The sequence below is a fragment of the Oncorhynchus masou genome, chromosome 16 (genome assembly GCF_036934945.1).
Source record: "Oncorhynchus masou masou isolate Uvic2021 chromosome 16, UVic_Omas_1.1, whole genome shotgun sequence".
NCBI lineage: Eukaryota > Metazoa > Chordata > Actinopteri > Salmoniformes > Salmonidae > Oncorhynchus > Oncorhynchus masou.
Window position 1 is genome coordinate 15,860,397 of NC_088227.1, and position 24,670 is coordinate 15,885,066.

General features: G+C 46.1%; 1 protein-coding gene across 19 annotated transcripts in view; it reads right to left on the minus strand.

Moving 5' to 3' along the window:
• The window catches only part of epb41l2 (erythrocyte membrane protein band 4.1 like 2), a 103,069-nt gene that overhangs the window by 15,871 nt on the left and 62,528 nt on the right, over positions 1-24,670 (minus strand). For all 19 annotated transcript variants that reach the window (XM_064990896.1, XM_064990897.1, XM_064990895.1 and 16 more), the window contains 9 exons: positions 16,693-16,797; positions 13,878-13,920; positions 9,458-9,533; positions 7,984-8,202; positions 7,564-7,651; positions 6,289-6,441; positions 5,870-5,967; positions 3,492-3,664; positions 716-810 (listed from right to left, as the gene is read on the minus strand). In XM_064990896.1, the coding sequence (XP_064846968.1) occupies positions 716-810; positions 3,492-3,664; positions 5,870-5,967; positions 6,289-6,441; positions 7,564-7,651; positions 7,984-8,202; positions 9,458-9,533; positions 13,878-13,920; positions 16,693-16,797 (1,050 nt within the window). The remainder of the gene's footprint in view (positions 1-715; positions 811-3,491; positions 3,665-5,869; positions 5,968-6,288; positions 6,442-7,563; positions 7,652-7,983; positions 8,203-9,457; positions 9,534-13,877; positions 13,921-16,692; positions 16,798-24,670) is intronic.

Consider the following 24,670-nt stretch of genomic DNA (forward strand, 5'->3'; position numbering starts at 1 on the left):
CGATTAATAATCACATTAACAAAGTGGGGGTCCCATGGTCCTATCGGGATACATTACCCCTAGTACAACTAAGACAGTGTGCCCAATGAACTGGGCTTTATCACAGAAGAGATGAGCCTCTGAATTCTTTGCGCTCAGTACCTCAAGTTACATAACGAACTGAATACATGGCTTTCATGGCCAACTCACTGTAAGACTGAATAAGATCCTTTATACAGCTACCAAATGTCAAGCCAGTCTTAAACTCTTCCAATAGGAACTAGCAGGGGCACGGAGCAGACAGTTCAGAATGGCATCCTATAGCTCCAGCTAAATTCAATTAAACTATACAATGCTCCAGCGGCTGTTGTTTTGACTACTGGGCTGAATGGGGGGGTTTGTTCGGGTAGATTTGTCAAAACGCAAAGAAACACATTACACAGTAGATCTTTTGAGGAGGGGCGGGGAACGTGACAAAAACCAAATATACAAAGATTAAGTCACTATACTGGTTGGTTTACATACAATTGAACGAACAGAACAATAGGCTAGTTATTAAGCTAGACAGTAGACATACAATGAATTGAGTTCCCCTGTAGTGAAACCTTGGGGGCATTTCTTTGAGACAAATGAGATTAGGAACAGACAGACAATTCAGTCCCGGTCCAACAACGGGATGTCTCATTCTACCTAGAGGGAGAGGAGAGTGTGAACATCCCCCTGCCTCCTCTCTCACCTTGAAGTCAGAGGAGAGTTCCAGGCCAGGCTCCCTGCCGTTCTCCCCAGAGGTGGGGGCTGACTCCTGGGGCTCGGTCACGTTAATCATTGGAGCTAGAGGGGCACAGAGGAGACAACACGCACAGCTTTATATAACAACTATATTCTCCATTCATTTACGCATACTTCCGAATGATATTCAGCTCAGCACATCAATTCTAATGTCAACTGGTGATAAAAATACAATTCGACAGTTACATCACAATATTGCTATGTTTTGTTAGGTAGCGTTAGCTAGCACTAGTTGGCTAAACCTGTGTTCTCCATCTTTAAAAAATAAAAAAATAGACCCATCATGTTTTCAGCCCTTTTTTTAATCAAAGACTAATGAAAACTAATTGTCTCATGCTCTGTCACCTCTCTGCAGCAGACATATGCTGAGAAATATGTTTGGAACATCGAATCGCATATAATAAAATCGCAGTATCAAACCGCATTACATATAGAATCGTGAGAATCACAATACATATCATGAAGTCCCTGGAAGTCCTAAAGTCAACACCTGGCCAGCAGAGGGCACTCTAACCACAGAGCACAGTTTAATCTGGTTCATATGAAAGATGACTTTACCCTGCCTTTTGTGGAGGAGAGAAGACCATGATTGCACAGATTCATAGTACATACCAGACATGGCTATTTGTTTTAGCTATAGTATAGGCCTACTTCCAATAGCTATTCAGATGAAAAGAGCTCAGAGAAAAATGACACAGCATCAGTTCTTTGGTTAAATGCTAGATCTATGTGAAACTACAGTAATTGACATGTCATGAATAGCAGTAGTGTACAGTAGTGGATTTAGTAGTGCCAACACACACACACACACACACACACACAACTGAGTGGTCCGTTCATGGATTCTTGAGGTTTAGTTGTGAGGGTACTATGACATGTTATCATCTGTAACCGACCGTGCCACCCACAGCACAGCCACCACTCCCTGTATTGTTGTGCCATGTGTTGGGGGAAGAGAGAATAATTGATCCAGAAACCAGAACCAAATTCTCCTCAGCTAGCGCCGCCTCGTTCAGAATCCCAGTCCCGGTCCCATACCAGCTGTGACCCTCTCTAAAGCTCTGGGGGCTTACTGGGTCTGGGGGCCCTAATCAGGGGCCAGACCTTTGTCTCAATCAGAGCACAGAGAAGACTCCACAGCTGGCCAGACGGAGAACAAATGGTTCCCGACGTCTCTTCTCTTGATCGCCTCTACTACGGAGGGGCTAGAGGGAATTTATAGTATAGAGCATTGATGGTGAATGATCAAGAGGCTCCTCAGAGAGGACCTACATACAGGAGTGGAAAGGAGGGAAGGAAGCAGAGAATGGAGATTCCAGAGCAGGCCAGGTTAGCCCACAGCTGGACTGAGTAGAGTAGAGTAACCCTTTAATAATGAATGGCCCTGGTGCACTCAGGGTATTTGGGATATTTGATTTAGTTATCCTAGTACCTTCATATCTTCAAGCTAGACAGAGGGAGGAAGAAGGGCAAAAGCCCTCGCCTCATTCAATCGTTGTAGGCTACTCACGGCAGCGTAGAGTATTGAGTAACCAACATTCATTTGGCGATTCATGTTTGTCGGGCTAGCACTCTCCTCCTGGATTAGTGCTGATATAGTGGGAAGCAAAATGCAGATGGGTCAATATTACACGCTATTCGCTCTGTCACAGGAACCACCGTACATGTTCAAGCTTAGATTCCCGGTTTTAATTACAACAACACTTTCAGCTACAGCATCACCTGCATTTAATCTTCATGGTAGCCTGCTTGCAGGCTACAGTCCAGTACTACTGCATTTCAGTCTAATTGCCCAAATCAACTAGACACTAAGTTTTGCTCAGAGCTAGTTCCAGAACGCTTTCAATGGTTGAAAATAGGCCTAATGACTGACAACACCCTTCATTCGTGCAATTGCCTTACTAGCAGTTTCTTTCCCGTGGTAAATGTATAGTGTCACGTATACAGCAGGGGTCCAGCCATTGAAACACTTTTGAAATCCCCTGGTCAAGACGAATGAGTCCGGATTCATCCACAGTCATTCCCAAACAAAGGGAAACAGATGTTGGAGCCATTTCCCATATCTAACCAAATGCCCATGATGGGGAGGAAGTCATGCATACAGCTAGCTACACACACACACACTCACTGGCTGACCCCGTATAGGTCACTGGCTGACCCCGTATAGGACACTGGCTCCGCTCTAAACACTTTAGACGAGACGGTTTGAACAAACTAGGAGGATGGTGTTAGTGTGCTCTAAACGTTAACAATTGATCGGTGACGAAACAGAACGCATGCTGAGGCATGTTGAGGATTGCGGTCATACAGAGTCATCTGAACAGGGTTGTGTTTCTTTTTGTACGTCTCACTGTAATGGTTTTCCTCTGACCTTGCGGGTCCTTTGTTACGTTCCCTCCTTTGCCCCCTCTCTGGTTTGGAGTGTTTCCCCAGCAGTTTCTCTAAATATCTCTTTGATGACGAGGCCGGGGGGGGGTGGTTCTGTGACGAGCCCCTACGGCGTTTGCCTTGAGCGGACTGAATGAGAGCTCCTTGATGGTCACACAAAGAGACTTACTGCTTGTGAAGGCCGGGTGTAGAGGCCCTATTCCACCGAGTAACACGCTCCACTCCTCCTGCAGAGATAGCTATGGACTGACTCAGCGGAGCCCATAGTTTAAGGTAGTGGGTATAGTAATATGGCATCCCAAATGTGTGTGTGTTTGTCTAGTGCCACAGCCTACCTCCATCCAGGCTTCGTGAGATACGCTTGCTGGAGGTGCGCTCGAAGTAGGGTGCCGGCCTGTCGATGAGGGTGCTGGCCTGTCGTGTCTGGGCCTGGGTCCGCCCACTGTATCGGAACTTGGAGCCCAGCGTGAGAAACTTGGCTTTAATGGGCGCTTCTGGAGTCATCAACCTAGAGCGAGAATAGGACCAAAATAAGATCAATACTATTCTGAAAACAAAACTTTTTCATATCCAGTTTAGTGGCAGTATGCAAAACTTATTTCAGTTTACTGGAAGACTGTGAGAGTAGATAGATTTTTCATTGGAAGAAAGTCTAGTACTCTATTTTATGCCAGTAAACTGGGACCACCGCTGAAGTCAGTGATAAACAAAACCTCTCTATTTACACACAGAGATGGCTAAGGATGAGTCATGAAGACGCAGGTATAAGGGATCCATTCAACTGTTTCATTGTTTGTAAGTGACCGTAAGTAAACACAGCTGTAAAGGGCGCCGAACATTTAGCTGTCTCTTATTCCCCTTAGCTGGCTCTGCTCTGAGTCACAGCTGTGTTTTATCGGGAGACAGAGGTGGGAGTGGGGGAGGGCTGGTCGCAAACCTCCCTGCCCCTATCCTTAATCTCCTATGGCGACAGGGCTTTCCTGCCTATCTGGCTCCCCCCCATTCACTTCGCAGAGCCCCTTAAAATCAGACATTTTTCGCGCGTGCGCACACACACACACACACACACACACACACACACACACACACACACACACACACACACACACACACACACACACACACACACACACACACACACACACACACACACACACACACACACACGTTCCTTCAAACAGGCCCGTGCCCAGCCTGAGGGGCCGGCAGGCTGGAGCAGAGGGGAGAGGGGAGGCACTAAGTCCAGATGTCTCTGGCGTCGTCCTAGTGGTGTCAGGTTTAGCCACAGTGGCGTCCATAAAGTGAGGCAATTGCTCTCTGCTCTTCTACAGGCACATTGGGGCGGCGGTCTGTTGTTTAAACACAGGGACGTGAAGGTCAGAGCTGATTTCAACCCCATTCAAACACACTGGCCCTGGGTGTGCTGCTGGTGTGTCAGGGTCTCTGTAGATTCCATCATGATCTCAGCAGCCCTGGTACGACTTCTCCATCCCAGCACAGCCAGGGCCTGGGTCTGACATGACATCATGCCTTCACAACACAGTCCAAAAGAAGCCGCTATTTGATCAAGCTCTTCGGCCCAAACCGATATTGACCGGGCTGATTAAAGCTCTCATTGGTATTGATATCAGTGTACAAGACCATTAAGCAGATGGCAGTTTAAGGAGAGTCATTATTAGGAGTTGATTTAGCACACAGAGGATCTGAATCAGAGGAGAAAGGTGCTATTGGGCTTTGGCTATTAGTGGTTGAGTAGAAGGCAACGAGCAATTTTTTTGCTTTGCATTTGTTGAGGCTGTGGCTCCCCTCCTTGTCATCTGAGCCAAGAACAACATAGCTCGATTAAACAGCCGAGGATCTCCATGGCGAATCTGGTTCCAATTTGCCATGGACCGACACTCCTCTTACAAACTGTCAAACAATGCAAGGCACCGCAGGTGGGATTTATTTAACGTAATGCGTTGCTGGGGTGATTCCAACCATAGGGCGTTGCGTTTAAAATGACGTCAAGACAGATGAACCCCCAAGGGACGGGCTGATCTGGGAGCGAGAAGTTGGGGTTTCATGGTTGAAAGACATCTCTATCAGTGGGTCTGAGGGACTCTGCTTTCCTAAAGGATATTAAATGTTTGCTCATTCTTAATCCCCAGTGGGGGACAGTTCCTTCCTTAATGATACATCCCTGCAGAGCGGACGCTAAGAAGACAGTTTAAGCGCATGATAATGGCCATGGCTTTAGGCCTCGGACGGAGAAGCTGCTTAAACAAATAAGTGCACAATGGCCTCGCTCCACTCCACTGTGCTCCATCTCTTCAGTCTTTGCACTGGACAGGAAGACTCAGAGGAACTTAGTGCTCCATAGAGACTGGCCAATTACACACTCCAGTTGGTACACACTTCAGACTGTGGGGGGGGGGGGGGGAATGCAATTTAACATGCTCCACTGTGGTTTGACATGGGCTCCGACTGTCTGTGTTAGCTTAGACACGCATTTCACAGAGTCAACAGGTTAGAAAGGGCCTGTCGATGGATGTAAAAGGTGGAACAGAACATTTTAACAAATGGTGCAATCATTCAAAAACAACAGACTTCAAAGGACCTAACACACTAGCTCTTCCTCGTTCAGACATCTTTTCAAGTCTGATGCAGTGAGTTAGAGGTGAACAGGATTAAGTTCAACAGAAATGTAGGGGTTGTTGACAGTGATTGTTACCTGAAGAAGGTGTGATTCTCCACACAGACCTTCCAGACCCTCTTGGCAGCGCGGTGGTTGGGCAGCTTGAAGCCCACAGAGCTCTCAAACTGCTCTGTCTGGAAAGCAGAGTATAGACGTGAGTTCCCCTGAGTACTAGAGACTGGCTTTGTTAGAAAACATACGCGCTACAAAAGACAGAGATATGGACCCAACGCCCCCACCTCCAAGACACTAGTTTGAATGGGCGTTAAAGAAAGAAATATCTAAATGTCAGTATTTCCCTCTGTACAATCAAACCATCTCCTAACACTGTCAGTATTTGGCTCAATGAAGGAGTCTGCTTCCTACGGCTGCTCTCTCGAGTGGGCTTTCGAAAGGACAACTCCAAAATGTGGAAATGTCTAGTGTTTTCCTCTGAGGGCGGTGCTGTTCCGTACCTCTCCCGGCCTGATTTTGATATAGAAGTTGCTGCGTTTGTAGGAAATCTTGAGGATTTTGGGCCAGGCAAAGCGGTTTATCCGGAGTCGGTCTTTGTAGATCAGCAAGCCGTTGGCACACACTCCCAACATGATGTCCACTCCCTCAGAGTCCTGCAGACAAAGACACCAGCCAAAGCAACAATTCAACAAAGTACAATGAAGAGAAAACACAGTCAAGTATGCAGTATAGACAACAAGGAGAGAACGGACAACGTTCTCAGATTTCGCCAAGGTGCACAATGGGATTATTTGATATAACATACAACTAAAAGGACGGATATTCAATCATCCCATCATAACTCAATGGTAACGTTTTTATCAAGCTTGCATGATGCCATAAAGGGCCTTTTAAAGCCCGGCCGTGTGGATAGATACAGAGTGACTATTGATTTGTGTATTCAACGGTAAAATGAGGAAAATCCATCCCCGCCGATGGGCATGGCAACTATTAGATGACAATGCATGGCTTTTAACCAAACCCTCTCACCCCGCATGGCCTTGGCATGCTTTTCCACATGACCTGCATTCCCTGCCTACAGAGAAAGAAAGATAGCATGAGCGAGTGAGAGGACATGTGGGCCTGCATGTACTTTTCTCACTGACGGTTGGGATATGTACTAAGAGGTCACTGATCCTTCTCTCCCCCCTTATCGCTCTCCCTCTCATTCCCTTTCTCCCTCTCTGGACCAAATATTTCTCGGACTATTTTCAACCCATGTCGAGTCCACGTGGAGAAACAAGGGTTCATTCCACGGGGCTGTTCCCATGTCCAATCCACCACATGTGTTTGTACAGCTGACGCGGTGGTAGGGCCGGCTCTCTTTTCCAGTTGAAATGCTTTGGCTTTCTGTTTTCCGGCGCCCTCTCTTCCCCTCAATGCACACCACATCAAAGGAGCCTCCCTGAGTCCTGTGTGCTCTCACAGGCGTTTCTTCCAGACCTCCATACACAATGAATGGAGCATAGTAGAACAGTTCCTGGGACTAATGACTAAGTTCGAATACTGACCAGCAAGCTATACCTCCTTGTGCAGAGGATATCCACACTACAGCTTACAGTTCATTCACCTTTCTTACTGCCATCAGCTTCACATTTTCTCATCGCAGGGCATTTTATAAACCTAAAAATGTTTTTCCTCACATTTCCCCCAAAATAAATACAGGAATTATTCCTCAAACATAATTTCTGGTTGAATTGGACATTTCAAAACCACTTTGTGTGGCAGCTAGGCACCTTGGCGTGGTGGAGATCCACACCGTACATCGACAACTTCTTAGCGTTTTCTAAGAACTGGGCATCTGCTTGAGCAGGAGTCATCCCTCTAGAAAAGTAGACAAAACAAACAATCTATTGTAAATAAACACAGAGGTGAAGAGTTCAAGTGAAGAGTTCAAGTGAATGATCTGAAGTGGCAGGTTCTGAAAACGGGAATTCAAAGTATGATAATGATCACAGTACCTGTCCACGGGTCATTTCCAACTAATTTCTACACAGGTGTCTCTCCCCAGTCCTAGGTTTTAAAGAGTTCCCTTTTAGCTATAATATTTAATCTCCCCTAAAACAATGACAGTGTCATTGTCACTCGCTCGTTTGCTAATTTAAAAAGGGATAGTCATCACTGAACTATACCCTTTAACCCCACACGGCCCTGACCTGTGAGTTTTGTGGAGCTCCACCACCTTCTCCTCCATCTCCTTGGTCTGTGAGGGGGCGAACTGGAAGTCGCTGATGTAGTCGAGGCGGTGCTCGCCGGAGTCATGGTCTCCCAGCTCGGCCTGCAGGGCGTAGGAACCCAGCAGGGAGTGGGTGACGAAGGAGCAGGGCAGACGCCCCGACACTATGTCCTGCCGGAGCTGAAGGCACAGGAGATATCTACAGGGAGACGGAGAGAAGAGAGAGAGATGGGACGACGAGGAGGAGGAGGAGGGGTGGAGGGAGAGAGTCACAGTCCATAACCACATTGAGGCATGAAACACAGGTTGTAATTCTGGTCTGTACATTTCTCATGACACTAGCCCACTACTTCAGTTCTGACACAACAGGCATGTGAAAACTGTGGGTTAGATGGTGGGAGGGGGGACGTTTTCCTGTACTTTACAGTAGTGCAGCAGCCTGCAGGGAAGCAGAAATAGCATACAGACATAGCAAAAGGTTGCAGCAATATCCAGTGGAGCGGTCTTCAGCCTCCAGAGTTTAGTTTCAGTACAGCCCCAGGGCCAACGTCACAGGCAACGGAGGGCAACCATCTGCACGCACGCAAAACGCAACCCCCCCCCCCCCCACACACACGGTGTGCAGCCTGCAGACTCAGAGATGCAGAAATAGCATACTGCCTGTGACCTTGGCCCTGGGGCTGTACTGAAACTAAACTCTGGAGGCTGAAGCTTTGCTGCACTGGATATTACTGCAACCTTTTGACGGGCGCCGATCAAAGAGGGCATTTCTACGCTAGTTTAGGCAGCGGCTCAGTGATGGGAGTGCACCGGCTGAGGGCTCGGATCAGGGAATGATTAGACACTGGGAAGCTAGAGACACACACACACACACACACACGGACATTGAACACTCAGTGGATGCCCACCGTCCCCTCCCTCTCAGTGTTCTGCTCTTCTGACCTCATCAACCAGTTGCTGCTGCAGTGTAAAACTACTGTACAGCAACGGACTTGCCTTTACTGGATCTGGACTAGGTTATACAGACCAGTTGTACATTGAATAACAGTGCTTGCTTGTGTGTGTGTGTTTAGCTACATTCTGCATGTACATTCTGTATGGGCATGCTGTCTGAAAATCAATAGCACGTACTGTACATACCATAACAGTACATGTATTTACATTTCCCCCATAAAGCCTGTGTACAAAATACTCTGGAAAGATGTCCAAATAGTGTGAATGCAAAGTATTAACAGACTGTAGGTTTGAGACTGCTCCGGGCCATCTGTGTGGTATAAAAACACGATTTGTTTGCGCGACTGGGCAGATCCATTTTCTTTGCTTTATGACTAACACAATAAAGCCAAACATTCAAAATGTACAATTGAAGGAGTGGGGACGAAACAGATGTGGTGTGTGTGTGTATCGTGGCTGTTTGACCTCTTTGTTTCCTGATGAAAGGGACCGTACAATACCTGGTAATATCCTCGGTCAGCTGGGATGGATCAGGGGGGTAGAACTTGACATTGAACGCAAACTGCCAGGTGGCATCTGTGGTAACGGAACAGAAAAAAAAACAGGGTCTCATCTGATCAAAAGAGTGAAAGGAAATACTTGATCTATATCGTCATAACACGTGATCATTATTTCTAAGCCATAAGGCCAGGCCGCGAGTGTTCAAACAAAGACGAACCGACTCCAGCTAATTCGTTTGGGTGAGTGTCTGTATGTAGAGGAAGGATAATTATGCATTTAGTGTAAAATAACCAACACGGAAAAACAAGCGATGGCGGCATGCCGGGCCAGATGTGCTAAGAACCAGATGTGCTAAGAACACACAATCTGCTAAAAGAAGTGGCACAGCCCCAACAGCTGTGCTCATCGTAAGGTAGGTGTGCGTGCGTGCGTGCGTGCATGTATGGATAGTGGTGGAGAAGAGGGAATCAAAGCGCGGGGGGGAAAGAAGGAGAGGAAAAAGAGACGGGCAGAGAGATAGAAAGAGAACAAGATGACACACTGGGAAGGATGTAGCAGCTGCACACAATTACACAACAGCTAAGACCCGTGAGGAGAGGCTTTGTGAAGATCTGAATTGCATACTCCTGGCATTCCTCTCTCCTCGTCTCCTTTTCAAAACACATTGGAGGAGAAGGTCAGAGGGGCGGGACCTCGGTCTTCTCCTCCAATGGGTTTTGAAAAGGAGAGACGCTGCGAGGAGTATACAATTGGGGTCTTCTCTTTGAAGTGGAGTTTTGTCACGCCTGGAAAGACCTGGTGAGAGGAATTTTGATTTGGTGCTGTACCGTGGCGCAAAGAGACTCATCAAAAATAGCAGAACAGAAACAGGGCCTTTCAACATACCGCTCACACTCTGTTTTGGGTATTCATCATTGGACACACTGAGGGGATTTAAAATCAGTAGAAAAAGGCTGGATTTAGGCTCAACCAGCTAGCGGAGAACACAGTACATTTCAGAAAACACGTTCAACAACTCTCAAATCAACTTCACGTCACAATTGCAAAACATATGGCACACACCAAACACGGTGGTCTACGGTGATAGTCGTGATGGACTGAGAGTGGCTGTGAGGTGGGATTAAAGAGCTCATGTTTCAGTCATGAATTATTGTTGTGACCGCTGTATAGAAAAGTACCATGTATGGAAAATGTATATGTAAAGTGTGATATGTATTTACATGGATCAAAGAAAAGTCTGTACCAAAAAAAAAAAGACGTGTGCTACAAAGAAGGGGGTGGTGGATGGGTTAATAAAACAATTCAAACTCAAATCCTTGACACTTAATCATGACACGGAGTAACTTTTACGTAAGTAACGTACTTTCTAGTAGTAGCCTACGTTTTTAGAGAGACTACTTGGTGTTGGGGTCAGATGGGCTTAACAGCCTTTTGCAAAACTCCATGTTTACCTACCACTTCCTGTTATCAGCGATTCGAGAGCGCCATGTGAGATGAGACAGGATGAGCAGTGCTGATACACACTATCGCCTCATTTCTGTGCGTGCGTGCGTGCGCGCGCGTGTCCAGTCATAGACCACTGGCTTGATGTGGTGATGCCTAAAGCTTCGTCAGCATTAGGCTAGGGCTGGCTGTCACCTAGCAACCGCTAGCGGAGAGCGAGAGAGGTATGGGCTAGCGCTAGCCTTGATTACACCCGGGGAGAGAAGAGATGGATGATGATGACGACAGTCTCTCTCTCTCTTTCATCTGGGCGAGGGACGTTACACAACGGCTTAATTGAAAACAAATGTCAACCGTGTCCTGACATAACAGACTTAAATGGTCTTTCCCTGAAATGTACAGTCTGAAACATATTAGGAATTATGGATTTTTCTATGCAGAAAAGGGATAATGAAATAATGAAAACCTCCCAGTGGAGGTTCTGTGTTGCTCATCAGTGGAGAGAGATACTAATGTCCTTTCTGTTCAGCTGCAGGCGAGTGAGTGTCCCTGGTCTCGTCTGGACAGTACGCTGGAACAGAGTAATTATGAAGTGATCCCATGGGGGACCATTTATTCTGCTGCAGCAACGAAGGGCTTTGCTTTTCATCCTTCCCAGAATCCCAAGGCCATGTGAGAGTGAACGTTGGGATGAAAAGCCAGGCAAGCAAACAATTCCATTGACGGTGTGGCGAAAACGGGAAGGAATTCAGGAAGTCTGAACAACTGAGAGGTCAAAGAAAATCATACAAAAAAAAAATGCTTACTTTATTTTCCCACAAGACATGTGAAGGGAAACCATGCTGAATTCACCCATGCTTAGCTTGGCCATGGGATACAGGATAAGTCAAATATGTTAGAGGAATTCCAAAAATGACCCCAGCAGCACTGTTCCAACAGTAGTCATATTGTGGCCGTTGTCCTTCAGCTGGACTGAGCGGAGGAGGTCAGTGACCATTTGAGGAAGCTTGGGGGCAAATTAAAGACTGATACACTGGAATGCGAGGCAGCTGGCTCAGAGCAAGTCACATGTCTGGACGATCACCCTTCACAATCAATGAGGGGAGGGTTCATTCACTGGTGCTACTGGGAGGGGGAAGCTCTAATCATATGACCATCTCAATCCGAGGGACTAATACCACTTGATCTGTCCAGGAACATTGTGTTTTTTCTGGTGGGTGTGTGTGGCAGGAACAGTAGCTTCAATGATCCCATTAAGTGTAGCATTCCAGGTGTGTAAGAGGACGAATATCGATAAAAATAAAAATAAAAACTGGTGTTATCTAGCACACAGAAGCACCTTGGGAAATCAGGGTGATTTTCCCAGTGAGCATTCATAGGCAGACTCATTAAAAAGTAACTGTTGCTCCAAAGATGACCATGCAAAAAGGTCCAACCGTGGTGGTGTGACAGGGACACAGTGGATTTCAGTCTCCCCCCTCCGCTCTGCCTCGCTTTTCAGTTATCCTTGAAACGTTCCAGTCAGAGTCACAGCCTGCAGATAAGTGAGTCCCCACCAGAGGCCTCAATTCATGTCATGTGACAGCCTCCATTCCCCAGTCACAAACACACACACCATTGAACACTATTACAGGGTAAACAGACACCTTAAATGAAAATGGGGTGTATCATATCATAGAATGATATCCACCAGCAATACACCACTGGTCTGAAATCCTACACAATAGGTTCAATAAGTGAAACAAATTCAAAGCTTCTTCATCGTCCGGTCTCTCTCGCATGTTACCGCCACCCACGCACACATTGGTGACATCATGTCCAGAGTCAAGCTGCACAAAATTCTATCCCAGAGAAGATGACTTCATGTCAGGGCAATTTCCTCTGCACTGCTGCGCTCCAAGTCTTTCCATCTCTCTGCGGAGAGAGCACTCAAACCCCAACCAGCGAGAGCACAGGCCATTATCTTAACGAAGAGGGATTCATTTCATATGCTAAAGAAAATGTGCGCCAATATCTATGATTTCACTGGAACCCACTGGTAGTCAGTGACATGTGAGTTAGTAACATAAACCACTAGTGATTTCAGTTGCAGGCCTGACTGAACTCCGCCTGCCTACTGATCTGAATCAGTCAAGTCAGTCTAACGGTGGCCTCCCTTATCAGCCAGCGCTCCAGATATTTAGAATTTATCTCGATGGGAGCAAACTGTGGCTAACAGACAGGGCATATGTCTGTTTCTCACTTAACGGCACAAGGTGTTGAACCAGTCCAAACAAGACTGAGAGATAAGGCTAGAAAATTGGCATAGGTTTGGCTCTTGGACAGCCAGGTAGAATGACCACTGTAAGAGTTGGTGGAACAGAAGAGGCAGAAGAGCCACTGAGGCTGTACTGCACGGCGTGTTACACTCGCATCCCTGGACAGAAAGTACCTCCGCTCGGAGCCGCTGTTCCCATCGTTACATGTTGAATTTCCTCGGGGGTGTAACTATGTGCAAACGTCTGGCCGGTGTTACTGGAAGCTAAGTGCTCTGGGAGTATCAGACTGGGGGTGGGGTGGCGAGCGCCCCCCTTCCCTTCTTTCTGCCCAGAGGTTCAACAGAGCGCAGCCTCCCTCCACCCAACACACATAATCCCCAACACATTCCACCTCCCCAGCCCCATCCAGAATTACTGCAATCCAATGTCCAGATGTGAAAAGAGCATCTCACTCCAGAAAAAAATAAAAAATAAAAATGTGTCTCTGCAAAAGTTCTAGTAAATATCAACAGTTACATTAGCTATTAAGGCTATCGGAATAGAGCGTACAGTGAAAGGGGAGAAAATGGTGGGTGAAATAACAGGGTATAGGGAGGAAGCCTTTCATTAGGTTGGTATGTACAGTAAAGCCAAGTAGTGTGTACCATGGTGGCCCGGTAACTTAATGAGAAACCTCATACAGAAATAGGTTTCAAGAGGTTTAAAAAACACAACTTACTGCGGATCTGACGTTTGATCTCCTTTGTAGGGTCCAACCAGCACTATAAAAAGAGAAACAAAGGAGCTACTCGTTTTGGTTTCAACAAGCATGCAGCACTTCAAACCACACAGTATCAGACTTCTAGCAGTTCACTGACCACAGACTTCATAGTTTCCCTGTTGAGTAACCATGGTGATTGGCAACTCATGTTAGACAAATGCAGGTGGGATTTTGATTGTGAAAGCGTCCATATTGCAAATAACTACTGGGCAAGACGCACCATCTAAAACATAGAAGAACACTGTGCCATTTCTCATGTAAGTACTGTAGGAGATCAGGTATGTCAAGACGAGCGTCATCAAAAACAAGACAGAGGGATGCATTAGGCACAGAGCTGCTGTAAAATGCAAAAAAAAAAAAAAGTACATTTAGCACCAATCCAGACAACAAAACTCAGCCATGGTTGTCGTTATTGGTCTGATCCCTCGACTTCTGTGCTCCACTTTCATATAAAACACACACACACACACACGATGAAAACCCATTCCACTAAACTACACTAACCTATATTATACAGCCTTTTCCCGCCACCCCCCTGGCTAGCCTGCAGTTTCCAGTGTCAACGTGGAACAAAACTCTGCATGCAGCCCCACCGCAAATATGCTGATCTCTCTCCAAACAGTCACCCTCAATGACTGATGTTGAGCCTGCGGACAGACTGTGGAGTGTGTTGACTCTGTGTCATTAAGCTCCAGTTCGAGTGTGCAGGGGAGACTTTAAAGTTCAGGACCAAAGCCATAAGAATACCGACAGGCAATGTGAGAGAAGGATATGGGTCTGTGAAGCAGGCCTGCTTGGTTGGCAGGGGGCGAGAGCAGAGCAAGGCAGAGCAGAGTCTGGACTGAAGTTGGTTGAGAGGAACCTCGTCTGTCTCGAACCTGTGATATTAGAGAGCATCCCAATAAACTGTGTTGACATAGATCTGGAATATAACTGATGTTATTCCCTGGAAGCATATCTGGGTTCTCTGGAGGTTAACTGCACACTTCAGACATTCCTGTGAGGATGGGCTGGCCTTAGCACACAGTTTATTGTCCATCTGACTTTTATGAATCACTGTTGGTTCATTCAGGCCTTTGTTAAAACGTCTTTTTATTTTTAAACGATCAATTATGTGGTCCATCAGGCCCGCTAAACCGTTTCAAATGTCTAAACAGCTCATATTGATCACAGAGAGGGATATTATGCAGTCAAACCATTAGTCATTGTAACTTTTGTAGCGGAATAAAAGTCTAGCTAATTACACAATTGAGGAACGATATAAAAAAAGTTTGATGACATAAACGCAAAAACATCTGTGCTATTGGGAGAGAGGTTATTATATGATTCATCTTAGGAAGTACACTGAACAAAAATATAAACGCAACATGCAAAGTGTTGGTCCCATGTTTCATGAGCTGAAATAAACGATCCCAGAAATGTCCCACACACACAAAAAGCGTATTTCTCGCAAAACCTGTACACAAATGTGCTTACATCCCTGTTCGTGAGCATTTCTCCAAGATAATCTAGCCACCTGACAGTTGTGGCATATCAAGTAGCTGACTAAACAGCATGATCATTACACAGGTGCACCTTGTGCTGGGGACAATAAAAGGCCACCAAAATGTTGTCATACAACACAATGCCACAGAAGTTTTGAGGGAGCGTGCAATTGGCATGCAGACTGCAGGAATGTCCACCAAAGCTGTTGCCAGATAATTTTATGTTAATTCCTATACCATAAGCCTCCTCCAATGTCATTTTAAAGAATTTGGCAGTATGTCCAACCGGCCTCACGTGTAACCACGCCAGCCCAGGACCTCCACAACCGGATTCTTCACCTGTGGGATCGTCTGAGACCAGCCACCCGGAGAGCTGATGAAACCGTGGGTTTGCAAAACAAAAGTATTTCTGCACTAACAGTCAGAAACCATCTCAGGGAATCTCATTTGCAAACTGGATAACTATGCTCTTCACGGATGAATCCCAGTTTCAACCGATGGCGTCTTGTGGGCAAGCTTTGCTGACGTCAACGTTGTGCACGGCGTGCCCGTCACGCATTTTAATGCAGGGATACCGTGACGAGATCCTGATGCCCATTGTCGTGCCATTCATCCGCCGCCATCACCTCATGTTTCAGCATGATAATGCTGAATGTTCCAAGGATCTGTACATAATTCCTGAAAAATGAAAATTGTCCCAGTTCTTCCATACTCACCAGACATGTCGCCCCTTGAGCATGTTTGAGATGCTCTGGATTGACGTGTACAACAGCGTGTTCCAGTTCTGGCCAATATCCAGCAACTTTGCACAGCCATTGAAGAGGAATGGGACAACTTTCCACAGGCCACAATCAACTCTACGCGAAGCACAGGTGTCGTGCTGCATGAGGCAAATGGTGGTCATACCAGATACTGACAGGTTTTCTGATCCACACCCCTACCTTTTCTTTTCTTTTTTAAAGGTATCTGTGACCAACAGATGCATATCTGTATTCCCAGTCATGTGAAATCCATAGATTAGGACCTAATGAATTTATTTAAATTGACTGATTTCCTTATATGAACTGTAACTCAAGTAAAAACATTGAAATTGTTGCATGTTGCGTTTAGATTTTTTGTTCAGTGTAGTTAGGCCTAGAAGTACTGCTACTTTAGAAAACAAAACATTCCCCCAAAAGTGGATCTGAGTAGAAGATACGTTTGCATTTCTATTTTTTTTTTTTACTGTTTTTTTTTTTTACTGTTCTGAAAACTGTAGAAGAATGTGGCTGAAAACACAATGACTTTACCGTCTGGTCAGCGTTGTCTTTGTAACTCAACCCAAAGTAGTCCTTCTCCAGTAGGTTCAGGGCTTCATACACTTTAAAGAACAGGTACTGGCCTTTCGCCCGTTTCTGCAGAGAGGGAAGAACAAAGAGAAGAGCATTAAAACCATGTCACTAATCATCAATTATAAAGAACAGTGGACATTAAAAATTAAAAATCACGACCTACAATAGCAGCGAGGCAGATTATTTAGATAACGGGAGATAACAGGAGAAAAATATATTCATTTAGTGAACAATATTACATCTTTCACAGTTCATTATGACAGGGTTCATTCACGTGGAGGTTCATTTATCTGGCTCATGAATGCCACAATTGTATGGCTGTGTGTTGAAAGTGTCAGAGAACTCTAGAGAATGCACTCCTCCAGGGCATCTCTTGGGTGTGAGCTGACATTTGCCCTGCAGACAGACAGGCAGACAGATATGCAGCCGTTTGGGACAGCTTGGCAGCTCTCTCCAACTGGCCCTGTATTCGCCTGCACAGCAGAACCAGACAGTATAGGCATTACAGGAAAATCCCCACGGATTGCGTGAGCATTATTGGTCCTTTGACATTGGTGGAATGAGGGAGCTATTTGGGACACATTGCAGTGTGGACAAAAGGGGGCGAACTACCACACTACCTCCTCGGGGCAACACATTGCCTTGGTCTGAGGGACAATAACCAGAAAAGGTCCACAAAGGACAACGACACTGCATTCTAGACAGAGGGGGATGAAGAGGGAAAGAAAAAAAGCTCTGCATTTTCGCCTCCTTGGGACAGCGGAGATATTTAAGTTATGCTAGTATTATCAGTCACTCCCAAGAAGGACACTGGTGAAGCTTTTGAGTGCCCCCCCCTCCCTGCCTGCTCCCCGACAATAGACACTGTTACATTAGATCGTCTGTAGAGTGAGAGAGTGACAGAGAAGAAAGTATTTTGCTAACAGTCTATCAGCTTGGAGACTGCAACATCCTAGTAGCCAGAGGGGTGCGGCCCTGAGACACACGATTTGGCACCAGGTGGATTCTGAGATGTGTGTCCAAGGTGATGCCTTTGTTTGGTTTTAAATGAATCACTTTACACATGACTTTGCGTTTTCCGCCCGTGGCACGCCCTTCTGCACAACATGTTAACCAATCAGGACAGGAACTCAGTTTAGAAAACAGAAGCCCGATGGGGAGGATCAACATTCAGTTCAGGGCCATCTCTTTCTTCTACTAAAGCACTTCAGTAGTGGCTGGTCAAGTCACTAAGGATTGTAGGCAAACAGCAAAACGGATTTCCCCCATTCTTACTACTGGCCATTCGGAAGCCATTGCTTTGAAGTGCATTAGCAAAGTAGGCAGCACTGTAAAAATAAATAAATAAATAAATAAATAAAAAATGTTCGACCATTAGGCGGGAGATTTTAGACGCTTCAAATTGAAGCTCGGATTTCGGTGCAAATGCAATGAAACGGTCTGTGCCCTAGCCCGAGCAGTGCCTGACAGAGAGAGACCGCAGCACAAGCAGACAAGTCCTAATCAGAATTACTGCCTCCTGCTGCAAGTCACATACTTCCTAGTAAAAATGTTTGACAGCTACATCTCAATGGAACGAGAACAGCAAAGTAATCTCATTGGCAGCTGTAAAAGCACAGTCGCAGACCAAAGGCACCATAAAAACTTCCAGGTCTTATACAGTCCATCCATACAAGCTTACACGGTCTCTGACAGCCTCTCCAAAGTCACAGCTATTTACGCTAGGCTCAACTAGAGGTAAGGTAAACACCACCCAAAGCCCATCCGTGCTGCTGAGAGAGATGCTCCCTCCAGAGGGCTGATGCTCCATGAAAACAAACTTGTGGTTACCTGGGCGAGGAGTGCAGGGTGGGGCAGTCGTCATAAAGGTGGAGCTAGACTTCTACAACGTTAGTGAGCTACTAGCTAGCCTCATTAGGATTCTTCCATTGGCCCCGCTCTACAGTGCAGGTCAATTAGATCAGTCATTACCATGCTAACAGAGGGCACTTCAGGAACAAGGGCCTTGCCCTGTCTGCTTTGGCCTCGGCAATGCAGAGCGGAGGCCACAGCAATAGTATTGCCTCACTGGCAGTCACACGCCAAGCAGGTCAAGTGAGTTCACTTACGTTTTATGACAGTGTTTTTTTATTTGGAACATACACATTTTTGGTATTATATGTATGTGAGGGTCTGGATGTGAAAAAGTAATGCTTTGGCATATTTAACAAGTTGAAATCAATGCTAGCGAGTTGCCCTGAAAACACACTGAAAGTGTGTTGAATAATGCAGCAGTGCAGCCGTTGATGCATACAGTGCCATGTCCAATCATCTTATTGAACCAAGGTGAACCAGCCCAGAAAGGAACATGGTGGCACCACCAACAATCCACCCAGTGAGGACTAATTAGCAGGCCAAGTGGAGCTGGGAGCAGGGAGCTGGGCAGCAGCCTAATTGAAATTGGCGGGTTGGAATAATCAAAAGGCCCGGGCTGCCTGCTCATGAGTGAATCTCTACAGCACGATTCCTATAAGGACACTTAAGAGGGGTACATCTCAAACGAAAGCCTTTTCGGACCCCCCCCATGCACCATAGACAACAAACAGGTCTGGTGCTGAGGGCAAATATCAATCTACAGTCAACAATGGTACCCAATGAACACATCGTCTTACTACCAAACAAATGACGGATTTGGCCAAAACACTGGGAATCTCCAAGAAAACACTAACTGTTTCTACTCATTTGGCTTTATGGGAGCATTCCTGATGTCTGAACATTGTTTTGCAATCAGGAGGGAGGGGTCCATCACTGGGACATTAGAGACCGGGTGGGAGAGAGAGAGACAGACAGGCTGGGAGAAAGCGACAGAAGGGAGTGTCCGACTCAGTCTGTCCATGGCTGGAAGTCAAGAATCCGGACATCCAGACACAGTTTTATCATCTCCCACAGGCTTATAGAGAAATCTGCCTGAAACAAAACAGCAAGAATCAAATTCACATGCAGACAATCTATAGAGAGAAGCAAGGGGAATGGACTTGTAGACAACACAGACACCCTTTGTCTGCATCCACTACAAAAGAGAGAAAGGGAAGTTTGTGTGTACAACAGTAATTTGGTGGGTGCTAATATTTGTCCCTTTTACAAGGTGTATTATATGCATACCAGTGAATTGGATTTTTTTTTTTTTTTTTTTTTTTTTGCATAACCCAACTCCTCCCTGTGACACCCTCAGAGTGGGGTCACGGGGCCAGGGTCAGCCATTATAGATGGCAACAGTGGAGCAATTAGGGTTAAGTGCTTACCTCAAGGGCACAGAGATGTTTTTTCCACCTTGTCGGCTCGGGGATTCAAACTAGCAACCTTTTGGTTACCGTCTCAACGAGCTAACCGCTAGGCTACCTGCTGTGTGTGTGTGCGCGTGTGATTGCGAGACTTGTCTTTCCGGCGCCCCAGAGCTCCCTGCTGTTCCAGCAGATTAGACTCATACGTGTCCGTCCGCAATGAGCCGATGGTGAACAAATGCAGCAGGACTCTGTAGCCAAGCGGAACACAGCGGAAGCAGCCTTGTACTTCACAGAGCCACACCACTGGCTGAAGAGGAGATGACTACGTTGCTGCAGAGCCCCAGACGCCATTACGGTTTGTTCACACACACACAAATGTTGTGGTTTCGTCGCTCTCATTATTGCAAGGCACTCACAAAGCAAGGGAAAATGTGTGAGGGAGAGAGTATACCTGAAACTGCAAGGCCTTGTCAAGAGTGCGTGAGAATCATGCTTTATGTAGCTTGGCAGTACGAGAGCACTGTGTTTCTCGGACTCTACTTCTCCGGCTGGTACTTCTGAGTAGAGAATGAGATATAGATTTCTTTAGATATGTATCAATATTATTTTCCGGTACACTGACCCATCCATCTCAAAAGTGGTGCATTCTAGAGAAAGGATCAATACAGGCAGAGTCAGGGGTTTGATTGATTAGCTACATCAGAAACTATATCTACAGTCTAAACACCATCAACAAGCCCCCCCCCCCCATTGGCCCAAATCCCCTGCCTTGAAAACACACATGACAATCCCACTCTGGATCACAGACAGATCCACCAGCAGCCCAGTCCACCAGTGGATTTACTATGCAGGCAGCAGCCCAGACCCCAGGAGGAGGATAAGGAGGAGAGAGAGGGGGGGGAGGCACACCGCACAGGCTGTAGTCTCCCAGAGACACCTCCACGCCCCACTAATGGTCCTAATGGGCTGGGGCCTGGTCTGGTCAAGCCTGGCTGTGACGGGGGGGGGTCACGATAGGGGCTGCACCAAATTATTTATGTATTACAATAATTGATTATGCTTATGTTGTATTAATAGAATAGGAAGGGCTATGAGACCCCTCCCTCATACATCTATAGGGTCCTGGACTACAGATTAGCCATATGATTATGCATTATAAGGTTTGATATTGTTCCACAGTTCTTTTCTAGTCTCTGCTTCTTATAAGAAACGGTCTGTGAGATGTGTGAGTTATTGCAGTCAAAACAGTGTGTCTGTGAGACAGCGCCTCAAGGCTAAAAGAGATTTGTCGACACAGAACCCTGCAGGGGAGTGAAAGAGATAAGAGACAGGTCAGACATACATAAAGCAACTTGTGGAGTGGAAAATTACTGCTGAGCCCTTAGAAAACATGAACTATTATCTCTCCTGCAAGTTTGTATAACTGTATATGCATAGGCTTGGTCTCATGAGTAGAAGGTGTTAGAAGACGTAGGCGACATCACTAGGGGTTGACTGCAAGCATATTCAAGCAACTTGGACCCTTTCCTATTTTGCAGAACTTACTCGTAAACATGCGCGCTATGTTCCCGTTGCCAACTACTGTCTGCAATTACAATAATAAATTAATGATTGATTTACTTAAAGATATTGTCCGATTGCTGATTTCACCAATAAGCAAATGATTGACGAGGAACAAGGAACCTAGCCCAACAGCTGCTACACGGCCCCAGAGAGAGCGACAGAGGATAGAGCGCTCCAGCACCATTCAGTCTGTCTCAGAGAACACCTTGGAGTACGTAGAGAGAGAACTACGGTCGTGCAGTCAGATTTTGCCATTTCCATTAGCTCTCAATTCAAGTCGCATAAAATAAGGACCTAAACAACATGTTTGAGAGAAGAATAGAAATTACTTTCAAAGGGAGACCAGTTGAGAATGTCTGAAGTGGCCCTAGTGTGCTTCCATGAAACATGTCATTGTTTTCCACTGAGGGTTAGTGTGGGCGCTTGCTTTGCTTCTCCCCCCAAAATTAAGGTTAATCTCTGGAACACTTTGTTGTTCTCCATTTTCCAAACGCTCCCAGATAGACTTTAGGCATTGCACCTCGTTATAAATATGCCACTGTCTTCTGGCTGAATACTTCCCAACAATGGCATTTACTGATGCCTCAGCTATTCTGAAACTGAACAAAGCTGGCCCTGTTCAAACAGCAATTAGTGTTGGGGCCCATTCACAAGCCATCTCAAAACGCATGTTCAGCTGCACTGGAATCCACAAACACTCTCAATCACACACAGTGAAACCCCTTAGCCTCCAGGATGGGAAAATGACTAGCCTACACATGAATAACCAATGAGACAGAATCAATAACATAATAGATAGACTTAAGCAAACGCGACCAACTAGCTTTAACACTTGACTTGTAATTATGAAGAGAAGGTCCCTCTATCCTACTGAGTGGATCTTATTGGAGATAGCTGACTGACTAACTGGAAGATATGATGACTAGGTTATGAGTTTGCAGGCAGGGTTGGTTTGCCACGCCTCTGTGGGGGACAGCAGATGCTACAGGCTTAATCTGTGAGGGGCTCAGGACCAGAGAACTAGACGAGAACACCAGACGAGCACCCGCCGTGCAGCCTGCTTTTACCCCAGCCCGGCCAGGGGGGGGTAGAAGTTGGGAGGGACTGGGGCTTGGGCAGGGGGGTGTCATCCACCCATCCCTTCCAGGTCAGCGGTTAAGGTCCCCTCAACACCAGCGCTTATCCCTTTAGTGTATAAACCACAAAACTCCCAAATATAAAAAGGGGCTTTACATGCACCTGAGGGCCAGAGAGAAAGAGAGGGCAGCCCTCCACCCAACACCTGAGGGCCAGAGAGAAAGAGAGGGCAGCCCTCCACCCGTGGGCCCTCCACCAAACAAAGGCCCAAGTTCAGTCCCATAACCTCCCAGCTCCACCCATGACATCGAATTCCACCCACAGCGAAACCAGATGATAGCCCACATCATTCAAACCCATGGGAGAACCCAAACAGACTTTAAAATAAATAAATAAAATAAATAAATATAAAAAAATAAAAATATATAAATAAATAAAAAAATATAAATATATATATACCATGGGAGAACCCAAACAGACGTTAAAATAAATAAATAAATAAATATATTTATTTATTTAAAATATATTTATTTATTTAAGTCTGTTTGGGTTCTCCCATGGTATATATATATTTATATTTTTTTATTTATTTATATTTTTTTATTTATTTTAAAGTCTGTTTGGGTTCTCCCATGGGTTTGAATGATGTGGGCTATCATCTGGTTTCGCTGTGGGTGGAATTCGATGTCATGGGTGGAGCTGGGAGGTTGAATTCTATTGAATTCTAAGAGAATTGCTGCTGGTGTCTTTTTATATATATAAGACACCAGCAGCAATTCTCTTAGAATTCACTGCAGGGACTGGTGCCTTCAAAAACACATGATGTAGGCTATTGATTTCTCATCATCCCACGGCTCATTAGTAGGCAAATGAAAATAAACTTCAGGGCAAAAGGGAATGAGGGGGAGTAACAACGTGGAAATGAGACACTAGGGAACTTGACCTATGGTCCAATGTAGTGAAACACTAATTCACCTGCTATGCTGGAGAAACAATAATACATGACACTAAATGACCAGAAGTATGTGGACACCTGCTTGTCGAACATCGCATTCCAAAATCATGGGCGTTAATATGGAGTTGGTCCCCCTTTGCTGCTTTAACAGCCTCCACTCTTCCGGGAAGGCTTTCCACTGGATGTTAGAACATTGCTGAGGGGACTTGCTTCCATTCAGCCACAAGAGCATTTGTGAGGTCGGGCGATTAGGTCTGGCTCGCAGTCTGCGTTCCAATTCATCCCAAAGGTGTTCGACGGGATTGAGGTCAGGGCTGTGCAGGCCAGTCAAGTTCTTCCAAACCGATCTCGACAAACCATTTCTGTATGGACCTCGCTTTGTGCACGGCGGCATTGTCATGCTGAAACAGGAAAGGGCCTTCCCCAAACTGTTGCCACAAAGTTGGAAGCACAAAATCATCTAGAATGTCATTGCATGCAGTAGCGTTAAGATTTCCCTGCACTAAAACCAAGGGGTCTAGCCCGAACCATGAAAAACAACCCCAGACTATTAATCCACCTCCACCAAACTTTACAATTGGCACTATGCATTGGGGCATGTAGCGTTCCCCTGGCATCCTCCAAACCCAGATTTGTCTGTCGGACTTCCAGATGGTGAAGCGTGATTCACACTTGAGAAAGCGTTTCCACTGCTCCAGAGTCCAATGGCGGCGAGCTTTACAACACTCCAGCCGACACTTGGCATTGCGCATGGTGATGAAGAGGCTTGTGTGCGGCTGCTCGGCCATGGAAACCCATTTCATTAATCTCCCGACAAACCGTTCTTGTGCTGACATTTCTTCCGGAGGAAGTTTGGAACTCGGTAGTGAATGCTGCAACCGACAGACGATTTTTACGCACTACAGCACTCGGCGTTCCCATCCGGTGAGCTTGTGTGGCCTACCACTTCGCGGCTGTGTCGTTGTTGCTCCTAGACGCTTCCACTTCACAATAACAGACTTACAGTTTACCGTGCCAGCTCTAGCAGGGCAGGAATTTGACGAACTGACATCCTATGACAGTGTCACATTGAAAGTCA